At 35.7% G+C, this 13406-nt stretch overlaps 1 protein-coding gene across 3 annotated transcripts in view; it reads right to left on the minus strand.

The window, feature by feature from the left end:
- The window catches only part of TMEM164 (transmembrane protein 164), a 47500-nt gene that overhangs the window by 25403 nt on the left and 8691 nt on the right, over positions 1-13406 (minus strand). For all 3 annotated transcript variants that reach the window (XM_075054134.1, XM_075054132.1, XM_075054133.1), the window contains 2 exons: positions 4353-4402; positions 2602-2668 (listed from right to left, as the gene is read on the minus strand). In XM_075054134.1, coding sequence (XP_074910235.1) covers positions 2602-2668; positions 4353-4402 — 117 coding nt within the window. The remainder of the gene's footprint in view (positions 1-2601; positions 2669-4352; positions 4403-13406) is intronic.

The raw sequence follows: 13406 nt of genomic DNA on the forward strand, positions 1-13406 counted from the left end.
CAAAATCCTGACACCTGCTAGTTCCTAACACATCTAATATTTTCACCTGCCTCTCACTGCTTTCATCTCCATAATGATACACAATTTGCTAGCTAGCATGTACGTGCTGTACTGCTGAACTTGCTATATTAGCATTAGCAGTCTTCTCCAAGAGACTACAGCTCAACAGTAATCATGTACTGCCTATAAGATAACTGACAGGCAATCCACATCGAAGTGAGAGGTTTAGGAGAATGTCAGCTGAAGACAACGAAAACTATCTACAACAAGACAACATCCAGCTGTATATCAAGTAACTCATAAGGATAAAACATATTTTACACTACGAAAGGTAACAGCAAGGCGTTTCGGTACTTAGAGCAATACATCAATTTGGTACAATCTCTCAAAGTGATGGGAGGCAATAGTCTCCTGCTTTCCAGTTCCCACTGACCTCAGAACTCTCTCTGCCCCAGACATCTCCTCCCTCCTCACTTCTAAATTAATAGTTGGATTAGGTGCCCAATTTTTCATCCTCTTTGTGCCACACACTATATATTACAACTGTTTATGGAAGTAACTAAGTATACAAAATTTTTGTATGAAATGTACACGCTAAAATAAATGTCTTAAAAAGTCATAAAATTGAAATTAAAAAGTTGAGGCATAGAGACACAACTATTCTTGACTGAATCAAAAGTTTTTCACTTAGATACTACAAACCAGAGCAGACAGCATGGACAAAATTATTGTGATTTTTTTGAACTTCCTACTAAGTTCTAAGAGACATTTATTGCTTTCAGGACAACGTCAGTGTAAAAAACTACAGTGACAGTTGCAGAGCAGAATGTGTGTCTACCACAAGAGAATCTGGGTCAAAGCAGCAGTGCTATAAAACATCACCCACATTACGTTGTGCCAGAAGAAACACTGAAAAGAGAACAGCCCAGCAAGCAGCTGTTAGGCCAAAAATATCTTAAGTTGTACTTATTCCAAAAATATTTGCTCTTGGACATTATCCTTTGGCTCCTCTATCCTTAATTAAGGAGAGAATTTTATAAGTAGTCTGTATTTTTCCTATTTAATCACCACTGCCCTAATACGAATGAGATCTATGATGATGGCAGAGAAAATACAAGCTAATGATGTATTAAATATTTCAACATTTTATCCTTAAAAGGTTACCCAGAAAAATAATTTTGTTATGCTAAAGTTTATATTTACTTACAAACTAGATAGTTTGAAATACAAAATAAAGAGTTCTCCTTATCAGGAAAAAACACTGGTTTTATTCATTTGCTGCCCCTCAGCAGTATCAAGTTTTATTAAAACATAACTGCAAACTGCACATAAGCTGTTATAGTATAGAAAAGAATATATGTAGTTACCAGGTTAGGATGGGCAACGTAAATCTTGAAAGAACTCTACGGTTATATACTACTAAATCCGCTGAAATCTGAAAAATATAATCCAACCTCCTGTGCCTGTGTGTGTCATGCTTTATGGAAGATAATTTTTAATATGTAAAAGCCTACAGATGTATTATCCTCTCTCTAGTAACTGAACTGTGTCTCAGTGCAAAATGTTATAGTCTTAAAGAGGGGAAAAAAGAAACCATTTACGAGCCAACAATAAAACTGTCAGTTTTCAGGTCTCCTAGCTACCAGTGTGGCCAATCAACATAGTGTATCATCCATTAAGTTCAATACAGATGCAGATTTTTATACTTAATCTTATTGAGACAGTCAAGATTTAGCAAATGGATAACCACTAACAAGATCTGTAATGGAGTCTGAAGTCCACAACAATTTTGTCAATAATACCATTAATTCACATGCTATATGGATATAGGTATGAGTACTTTATCCAGACACCATAAACACATAAGCAGATAAATTTAAGTGAACTCTACCTTAAAAAACAGACAATAACTGCAACAATGGTTTTTTGCAAATAAGTCAAATGACAAAAAATGAACAAGCATATAGGCATATACACATACACACACTCCCTACATATGCATGCATAACAGCTCTTAAAAATAATCCTTAGAAATGTTTCATATGACTCAGACTCAGGATCAGTTTTCTTATCATTAACTCTTGATAGGTTTAAGAATCTTGCTAGGGACACCACAGGCTAATTTTTTGTCCAGGAGACAGGAGTTTTATAGCAGATTTGAAAACCTGGATGGAAAAAAGAAAGCTGCTGTGCCTAACCTTAGGGGAGAGGGGGTGACAATCACCACCACCATTTGACATTTTCCATGCCTGAGGAATCTTACACTTACATATAGTCTGAAAAGCCTGAAGCTGAATTTTGACCACAGGCCACAACACTAACCTGTGAAAGCCTCTTTCAAAGCCATTAAGTCTTCTCTCCATTTAAAGGCTAGGATGGAATTAACACTTTGAATACAGCAGTGTTAGCTTTCCACATTGATTTATAAAACCAAAATTCCAAGATTCATACTTTGGCTCCATTGTAGTGACCTGTACCAGGAATCTACAGCCTGGTAAAATGAACTGTAAAAGGCCAAAGCAAGCAAAGGTCTAACATCTTGCCAAACAAAATCTTTCAGAAATAAATAAAAAAGGAGGAGGAAAAGTACAGTACACTCACCAGACGTGTATTAACAACAGGAAACAGCAATGCCAAGAGGGCCCCATTGAGCATATGCATCTGCAACCTGAGAAAAGAGGTGTGATGTTATATTCACAGATAGAAATAAAATGCAGTATTTTCACATATTTTAGGTAGTATCTCTTCAATAAAAGGTAGCAAGACATTTAAGAAAATTCTTTTGGCTTAAATTTGAATAAAGCCACTGTTAAACGCAATAACCAGATACTGTTAAATGCAATAACCAGGACAAAAACCTCTCTTTAAATACACACTTAAATAATTTCCTAAAGGAGGACTGCCTTCTATAATGAGCTTTGGATTCCTAGAAAGCCTGGACTGCCCATTTGTGTTAATCCTGTTCATGATGCAAGCTGCTAAATAGTTGGAATTTTGCTGTTCATTTGTCTTTCAGAGCTTAAAATAACATATTTGATAAAGGTTTTTACTCCTGTCTAACTCTATAAACATACAGCTTCAAAGTAAAGTTTCAGGAATTTGGAAGAAGTCCATTAAATAAAAGAAGAAAGTCCTAAGCAAATAAGGCAGGAAAGTACTATTATAATACTGTATTTTGTATAGCTTTCAGCCATCTTTTTCTGAACCACTGTTGTGTCACATGAACACAAAAATAGTATCAGTACTATCAGTACTGTTTCAGTCTACTTTACATAAGACACAAAGTAAGGAATAAACTGTTGACAACCACTGCTTGTCATAAACTGTTAGGACTTTAAAAGCAACTTGAGGGGGAAAAGGTATTACAATTTCAAAACAGTTTTTCAAACATAATTTATACCCTGTCAGGGTGTCAGAAAACAGAAAGGGTCATTCTGAAAAGCAACAAATATTGTGGCCTCTGCTCTGCAACTGGTCTTTTGCAAATGCATAGTAAATCCAGGATTTCCTGGACACCAGACATAACTTTTCACACTCTCTGAGATGGAGATGCTAACACAGCATCTCTGCATTCAGCCCACTCCCTGCCCAAATAAGGAACAACAGAAAAAAGTTGCAGAGAGACAGTAGCAGTTTCAAAATAATTCATGAGGTGTGCCCCCAATATAATTTTTTCCAGTCACTGACAAGAAAGAGCCAAGTTAACTTGTCACGGTGGCAACTACAGCCATTCCTGATTACCATTCTGCCTGGGAAGTCCCATGACCCTCCCCACAATATGACTAGTTACCCCCCTTTGCTCCTTACTGGACTCTACTGCAGTAGTCCATTAGAACTTCCTGCACATTAGAAACTCTTGTGGTTCCCGAAGTAAGTAACAATACAGAATATTTTAGAAAAGATTGCATAGATTTGAGAAATACCCAAGTCAGCAAGAATTTGCTTTCACTATTTAACTTATAGCCACAATTTTAAAACTAGACCCATACTGTATGCACAGCCTTCAATAAAGCCCAGTTACTAATTTTTAGTGAGGATAATAAAAAGGTAAAAGGCCCACGACATACATTATACAAGCCTGTAGGTTAATCTGTAGAAAGATGCCTGCATTCTCACCTGTTACCGAGCTAATTCATGTTGCTAAGCGAGGCCAAAACCACTAGTACAAAAGAACTAAGGGCGTGTGGCTCAACACCCACAATTCAAGCCCTGACCCTTTTCAAGGTGTCATTTTTCAATCCAACCAATGTACCTTTCCAACTGGATAGATATCTTAATATTTTATGACTTAAGCTGTGATTAACTTTTAAAATGCATTATGCAAGTAGACAGAAATATAGTAGAGGCATTACCTGAAGAGAATCATTGCAATCCGACATGGAGGACAGGCAAGAAGAAAAATCTGAAACGTTAGAAACAAATTTAAATTAATGATATGATCTCTTTTAGACTCCTTTTTCTATACCTTTCTTTCCCAGTTCTGCATGTCACAAATAATTTCTAACCAGAAGAACTGTTTTACAGCAGAGCTAGAAAAGACTAAAAATCTTGAACAAATTAAGAGGTCTCATATTATCTACATATAAAAGGATTTAAGCAGTATGAGCAGCATCTAGGGTTTGGCTTCTGCCAGTGCCTAAGAAACAAGTCAAATTCTAGCCTGTTTGATATTGTCATTATAACAGGTCTCTCATAAAGCAGATTACTGTATTACCAATCATTTTACTAGAGCAGCCCCCTTGGCTCTCAATCATAAAGTCCTTGCTGTGCTAAAGACCAAGCATTTACAATGGCAATATTTCCCTTCACTTTACCAGTGCAGGACCCAGCTCTTCAAGATCTCATGTGAGATGGCTGTCTATAAAAGTCTCTTCACACTTCCCAAAATAAGGCTACCACAGTATCTGCTCTAGGCATAAACTTAGAATTTGAATATGTCCATTGCCACACTCAAAGTATTTTTAAAGTACTGTAGAAATTTCACCAATTATCAGTAACCGAATACAATTGGAGCAGCATGGTTGTTTTTCTTTACAGGCCATACTCCTACCATAAATAGGACCTGATTTACATTTTTATGTAAGAAAGTATTGTTGATTTGCAACAATGCCCCATCTAAATTTAGAGGATAACTATCATCTTTTGATACTGCTGTCCAAAACCTCTCACAGCAACTTAAAAAATTTCATAACATCGAGTCTTACTCCAGCTATGAAGAGATTACTACAGAAGTGTTCAGTGATAGAAATCGGGTTTTTTATATTGTCCACTACTGCAAAGAAGAGACTTTGGCCTGCTGTCTGATAAGTATTTCAGAAAAAGAACAGATCACACTTTTTACTGCTGTTGCAAAAATAAATTCACAATAGATTATTTCACTGCCAACCTACAAACCAAATTATCATTAAATCACTTCAGGTGAGAACATCTGGACAATATGTCTGCTTTGTGGACAAGTCATATTTGACAATTCACCAAACACGTTTCTTTGAAGTGCTGCAGGGCTGGCAAGAGGCCTCTGATGTATATTCAAATTAATGACTACCAGATCATGTACTCGCTGCAGCAGCAGTAGAAATATTGAAGCCTGGATCTTACTACTGAGCCCTTGTACATAAGAGGGGCTTGCTGTCATTACCATACAAATAAATGTGCAAATTCCAAATATTTTATTTTCAGTGCAAGTTCTTAATATACAGCCATTTATTTCTCTGATTCACTTACTTGTATATCTAATTCAAGTCAGTCTCAGTAGCAGTTTAGACCTTGCACACACACACACACACACACAAATTGTTTTTGCTAAGTCATACAGAACTCTAATAAAGGCACAGGAATAAAGAGGCAGCAATTAAATTTAACTGAATGTATGTCATGACATTTTCTTACTGAATACTGTAAAATCCAATCAGAGTTTCTCTGAAGTCTTGTATTTAAAAACCAAGTAATTTAAACTCATCAGGGTAGGTTAAAGAGGAAGAGAACATAACAGATGCATGATGACAATTCACTAATGGATGCTTTTTTGTGCTAAGAAAAAAAAAAAAAAAGAGAAAGTATATGCCAGAAAAATCTTCTAAGAGGTCTATATATTACCTTGCACATAAGATCCATATGGCTTCTGGGAAAGGTGTCTAACATTTACTATGCTTCACTATTCCATCATTGCATATTTTTGCAATAACCTTTGTTTACTAAGCTAAAATTCCTTGAATTGTGGACTATATTTTCCCTTCTTTGCAGACCACAGATGTCTTCTACAGGTCTCTTAAAATTATTTTTTTCCCATGCTACTTGCATGCTTTAGTCAAACTTTTTAAACACTCCATGTTGTATGTTAGCAAAAGGAGATATGATATTTAGCGTCTCACTAGTTCATCCAGAGTTTTAAATTCATATTGTTTTATTATTTCTTTAAATTCAGAAATCTGACAGAAGATACATGTTGCTTTTGAAGCATAGCTCATACCTTCATGGAAGAAACTCTGCTCTTCCAATATAGATTTTTTTTTTCTTTTTATTTCCTACATTTAAAAAAAAAAACAAAACACCAGATTGACTTTTTTCCTATATGCACAAAATAATCAAACCAGAAATACGTCTTAATCACACCAGTCATTTCTTTTTCTGACACACTGCAGAGTGCTCCAACTACCACACGGTAAAGCAAAAACTACAATACAAATCTGTATACTATCTGAATCTCACCACTGAGGATAAAAAATAGGTAATATTAAAAAAAGATGGCATTGTTACAAAGACTGAGATGGACATACCAATTTAATATACTTCACTATCATGGAGACAGGCAAAGAAGAGAACAAGATTCACAGCTGCTTATTTTTATGTCAACTCTACTGCAAGAAACAGTTTCAGGAACTGATGAGGGAAAAATAAATATTTAATATTTTTAAGCATGCAAGTCCCTCTGTTGTAACTGATCTTTCGGAAAATAAGCCTGACTTCCATTTTTTATGGCAGCAGAGAAATCATAACTAGAATGTTTATGTTAAAACTTTAGGATAATGGAAGAGATCTTCAAATGTTTCAGCTTTAGCAGTTTAATATCAAGCACTGTCTCTCTAAATATGTATAGTTTTCCTGATAAATGAACCTCAACTTCTTAAAAAGGATGTTTTACAAGACACTTTTGTATCCAATTTTCAAAGAACTATATCACTGAGTACATTAAAACATGAAAAGTGTCATCATTCAGCTCAGTAATTAGCAGTCTTAAAACACCTAGTTCACAGCAGACAAGCTCACAAGCTCTGCCACGAGTGTTCACATACTTATCCCATAATCATATTATATTTCACTGTCATACTGGAAATAAAATCCTTTGCCTTGCAGAAGGAAACAGCTATGTTTTATAAACCAAACAATGTCATATTAAATTAGCAGCATGGCTGTGAAGAGTTCCCAGCCTGTTTTCCTGCTGGAACTCTCAAGGTTTTACGCGCTCAGGCTAGCACAGATGTAAGCCCCCCTTTGCTGTCACACTGCAGAGTTCTAGTGTAAACAGGGCAGAATATACTTTAAAGCACACTGAAGTGGGCTTCTCCTTGTCCAAGGCAGAGTAACTAAACTTTCAATTTAGAAGAAACTCTAAGAAACAACTTCAATGTCCCTCCTTATCCTGTCGGATCTGTCACCTGTTACATTTGCACTTTACAAATGAAAAGAAGGACAAAAGAATCAACCTGAAATCCAAAATGTACAAAAGTAACTATTTCAGGCAGGAAAAATAAGCTATAAAATAAACATTGTCTGATAGGCTGAATTCTGGGCACAGTTCTGATCATTCTCTTCCCCTTTAATCTCTCTCTGTCCCCCCCAAAAAGCAGATTTAGAACAGGGTTATAGAGGCCAACAAGAATGATCAAAAAGCATAGAACTGACTTAACACATTAAGACTCTTCAATCTCTAAAAGCCTATAGGTTAACAAGAGTGAAAGTGAGGGTACAAAATGATGAGTGGCCTTGAGGAAATTTATAGATAACAGGTCCTAAGTGGGGACAACATTTTGAGTCAGTATGTCTAAGTCTTTTTCATCAGCACAGGACCAGATGATTCTACAATTTTTCTCAGGCAATAAATTGCAAAGAAGCGCATAATATTGGTCAATCCGCAAACTGAAGTTCATTTCAACCTTGAGGACTTGGATGAAAACAAAAGTCAGAAATTCTGTCAATATACTTCATAATTGCTCTGCAAGACCATAAATATCACCGTCCATCCCCATGGGAAATATTTCTGGCATGAAGAACTGCATGGCCAGCACTCCCCTGCATAAGCTCAAATACAAAGGTCACATCACAACACATGACGGATCAGCAGGGCCGTTGTAATTTGGAGACTGTAATGTACAGGATTGCACTGCTTAACTATTCCTTCACTGAGACAAGATCTTAAAGAGACTGAACTTACAGTTGCTCTGAACAAACCCAGGACTGGGTTGTAAATCAGTCCCTTCCACTCTCCCTTCTTCTAACCATGCACTAAGAAGAAGAGAAAGCTCCAAATGCTATCTACAGGTATGGGACAGACTGGAAGGGAGGAGGAAAAGGATGGTATTTTTCCACCTGTAGTAATATAGTTTTTTTAAATTTTCTAAAAGAAACATGTGCGACTGTCATTCAGTATTTGATGGAGTTCCCAAGAAAGACCTCTGAGTTCAGTAAACTTCAGAGATCATTATTTCCTTAAATCTGACTATATTACTCATTTGTGTCAGCGTAGCAGGTAGAAGAGCCTGTATGTAAAATGACTATTCTGAAGACAATAAGAAGGTAACGTTGCATTAGTTTATTCAGAAAACTTCTTTGACAGATAGCAATAAGTAGGTATCACAAAGTATTACACTGGCCCTCCACAAATCCCTGTTAAGTTCACTCCCTTTTTAATCACTAAAAGAAAGCATAGCCAAACAAGGAAAATGTTACTGTTAAAAATGAACTGGGTAGCTGGGAAAAACCCGGATCATTCTTCATAAATTCATTTACAGAAGTCAGAATTTACAAAAAAAATTACTCCTTGACATTGCAATGGTGTCTCTAGGTAAAAGTCAAACTCACATGCATGGAAAAAAGGCTAATTATCAACCAAAGTAAGCCGGTATTTTGCAGCAAGTTAGGGTTTTTTATTGATTATATGTTTTCCTAGTGCCAAAATATGACAGGAATAGGTATGGGTACCCAAATTTCAGAAGCGTGGAAAAAATCTAATACTGAAACAAACACCCCCAAATCTACAAAAGACTGCAACATCATGAAACCAAAAACAACTGTGATAACCTTAATCCGTCCTCCCTTTAATACAATCCAATTTCCTAATCTCTATGCACTGTGTTAACCCCTAATGGTATTTTTACTTTTTGCACTTCAAGCATTACATGCACTGCAATTATCACATTAATTTGGAGATATTAGAGGTTTCCGTTATTTGATTTTTTTTAAGTTCGTACAGAAAGAATTTTATTCAAACAAATTCTTTTACCGTTTGCACACCTAGACTTCAGCAATGGGCAAGTGCATCAGTATAAAGAGGTGGAAAAAAGTAAAGAACAGAAACCGTCAAACATATCTGGTTTCCTGTTTTCCATTTAACTGTATTGCTAGATTGAAAACAGTAAGAAAGGAAAAGGCTTTTGTTGTTGTATAATTGTGCTTTTTTAATCCAGCAGTGCCTCTACCGTACATTTATTATGGATTACTTACTTTTTTGGGGGAGGGAAGGGGTCATGAGGTAAGCAGATTTTACTAAATCTGCCTTATTACAACCCCAACATACTCAGATATTGAGAAACTCAAACTTCAACATACAGTCCCAAATATATTAGTGAGCTACTACCTATAGTAGCTAAAATCTACTATACTAGAATGACTGCAAGCATTTTACCCAGCCTGTCATTATGAGTCGTGACTTGCCTAAAATAGAGATCCTAAAAAAAATTGATTAAATACCTAAAATGGGAGGCTGTGGTACATGCTAGAGTTATATCTAGGAAAATTCTCAGATACTGGCAAGGATGTATATATTTATGTTATGTTACAAGTCCCAAGTTTTGAGACCATTGCCATAAAATAATTTGTCAGCTGCAAATTTTCTCACTTGTCTAGTATTTCCTAGTCTCTTTGACATGTAAGAATGCCACATTCTACCACTAGTTTTAGTAATCAACATTTCAAAAATCAAGACTAGTAAAAATCTCAAGAGCTATTCTCAAAAGACATGCATAATCTTTTGTTCGAAAAGGATGCAACTGGAGTGTGTAACAGCAATACTGTCTCCGAACTGAAGTAAAACACCTCTTCAAATACCCAAGTCTGGATACCATTCTATTCATTGAATGTTATTGCCTCACTCCATGAGCACTCTAAATAGGGAGAGCTCACTGATTATTTATTTTTTGTCCTATGACTTGGCTGGGTTTTTTTATTCCAAAACATTCCAAACTTCTACAAAATACTACACCTAAGAGCTCCCTTCAGAAGTATTTTAATGACACTATTTTTCAGTTAGTACACTGAGGCAGAGTGCAATCAAAACTTGTCATGAAAAGCTTTTCTTCTACCACTCTTAGTCCTGCTGAGACAGAAACATGCGTAACAGAAAGATCATCTTGTTTGATCAGAAACAAACTAAAAACACAAAAGACGACAATTCCAAAGGTAGCAGGGTAAGAAAAGAACAAGTCACACAACTCTAACCATTCCATATTAAACATCACACGAAGTAGCACTTATAATATCAATGGAAACACTTACAATGTCTGAGTAGATTTGTTTCTGTCAGAAGATAGCTAAGCATGCTACAGGTAAAACCACTGCATCTCACACATGCAGCACAGATTTCATTTACCTTTCAAAACAGCAGCTTGTCTGTCCCCGAGCCGCCTGTTTGATTTAGTATCTCGTTGCAGCAGACTGGAAACATTTTTCAAACATTCCAGTTGTGATTACTTAACCAGATCATAAATTGATTGTTTTAGTACACCATTTCAAAATGAAAACTTCAAGAGGTTAGATTTTAATTTCTACTTGCAATATTCAGAGCAATGTGAAAAAATAATGGCAACTGGATTTATCCAAAACTGGAATGAATTTTAAAAAAAGAAAAGAAAAAAAAAAGAGAGAGAGAAGCAGGCTTCAGTCAATCTGCACTGAAATAAAAATTTTAAACCTTTCTTAGGTGTATCAAAGTACCCTCCAGAGCAGAAGAGATTAAGAGCTATGTTTAAAAGGCTAAGATACAGTGGTAAATTTAAGTGTATTTTACCGTACATGTGAAAATCATCCATTTTCCTGCACAATGGTAAAACTCAAGGCAAGGAACATACAAGCAGCTAATTTAAAAGATGTAGAAGATTTTGTTAATTAACTCTAAAATTATTTTTTTAAGTAAGTTCAAAACAATCACCCTATCATTTATCAGAAAGTAATGGTTTTAACAACTCCATCATACAGCTTTGATCCAGCATCTAGGTATGTTAGATGTCAACTATGAATTCAGCACAGAACAGCCATCTGTTTGGCTTCTAAAAGGTAACTTAAAAAAAATTAAAAATTGTAACTGTGATTTGACAAGTTCAGACTGCCAAATCTGAAAAGAGAACAGAGATCAAAAGATGTTACATTCTCATTGCTAAATAGCAGCAAGTTGAATGTGTTTAATATTTTAGCATAAAAATCACAGCTGCCTTACTGCAGCAGTCAGACAGGTTCAGGGATTAATTAATGTGTCCTGTGGAATTGTTAATCTAGCATTAAGAATACTCATGATTCAAAGCAACATTGCTGGCAGAGCATTAAGTAATACTACAGTAGAAGTAGTTTCTGTGTTATATAAACCAGACTGTAGGAACATAAGCAGCTGCCTGTCCCTCCTTCCAACCTTCCAGTTTCCGACTTCTACCCAGGGATGAAAGAAGTGTACCAAGTTGAACAATTTCCAGCCTCTACAATCTTAATGTCTTGTAAATTATATATGTTTATTGGGACATTCTAGATTAGTGTCCCCTTCCACAGGCTTAGTTTGCTTACTCAACAAACCAGTACTCACCTTCTTCCGTTTTACGGTCTTAGGTGAAAGATTTCTAGACTTCTCGTATCTTAGGATTATTTATTAACATAAGACTCAGGTCTTTTCTATGTGTGCAGTAGCATTAGTTATCACATCTTAGGAATTAGTATTTCAGAGAAAAAGTGTCACTGCAGTTATTTTTCTTCCTTTTTCTCTAATCACTATCTGCACCAGCCCTTCACTAGTAGTGGATTACTTCATTCCCCATTCCCAGTTTAATGCTTTAGCAAAACCTGACAATCAAAAACTTACCTGGGGGTAAAAGAGACAAAAAAGGCTGAATTAAAAAAAAAAAAATATTCAAACATCCTATTTCTTAAGAAAATTTAGTTTGCACTGAATTTAGATTAACTTGCGTTTATACCTGTCAGTGACACTGTGGAAGCTTGCATGAGTTCACAGTAAGATTTTTCATGTGCATATTCATATACGTTCACTTTTGTTACTTTTTCCCCAAGCGTGACGTTTCATATTAGTTTCCTACAGAAGCAAAACCATCGTAGAAAAGTCCTGCTCTACTCCGCCTCAAGTCACCAATACCTCTTTCTTATCACAGTTCGCAATTCCTCAATTTGTAGGATTTTACAACAGAAATTTGTAATCTTTAAAAACAGCAGGATAATAAATATCTAATAGCTTTATTACTACAGATAATTTTTTTGCCAAAGAAACAGCAATAGTAGCACAATCCATAAAAAGCTAAGGCATATAGCATCATATTCCTGATAATTTAAGTTGGCATTTCACTAACTGCCAAAGTATTAAAATATAAACAATTAAATTCACTTGACACTAATTACTTGGCAATCTGAATAAATGTAAACCCTTACCACATCTATCTAAACCCCTGAGGAAGTGTCACGAGAAACATGAGTCCCATTACACTCTTCGCAGGTTTCAAATGCATGGTACAGAACTTGTTCACGGTGAACATCAACACAGTTCAAATTGCTACAGTGAAATGTGGTTGATGTACAACTACTGCGATAAAACTCATAATCTGTGACTAGGCATGTAAACATTTACAGCAGTGCAAGGGAGACAACAAAGAAGGGGGTTTTGGAACAGAAATAATTAGATGAAAGTCATCCCAATCTCTGGAATTTATAAAGGTGTCCAATATGGTTACTGCTGCTATTTGATTTAGTCCACCACTCTACTGAAGTTCCTAAAGGCCTCAGGCAGCTATTCCTGAAAGATCAGCTAGCAAACAACCTACACAGAATGGTGCATGAAACTGCTAAATAGGTTAAAAAAATCCATCCTAAAAATACATTACATTCTCAAAAAAAAAAAAAAAAAAAGGAAAAAAAAGAAACAA

Source organism: Buteo buteo, chromosome 22 (assembly GCF_964188355.1).
Source record: "Buteo buteo chromosome 22, bButBut1.hap1.1, whole genome shotgun sequence".
Taxonomy (NCBI): Eukaryota; Metazoa; Chordata; class Aves; order Accipitriformes; family Accipitridae; genus Buteo; species Buteo buteo.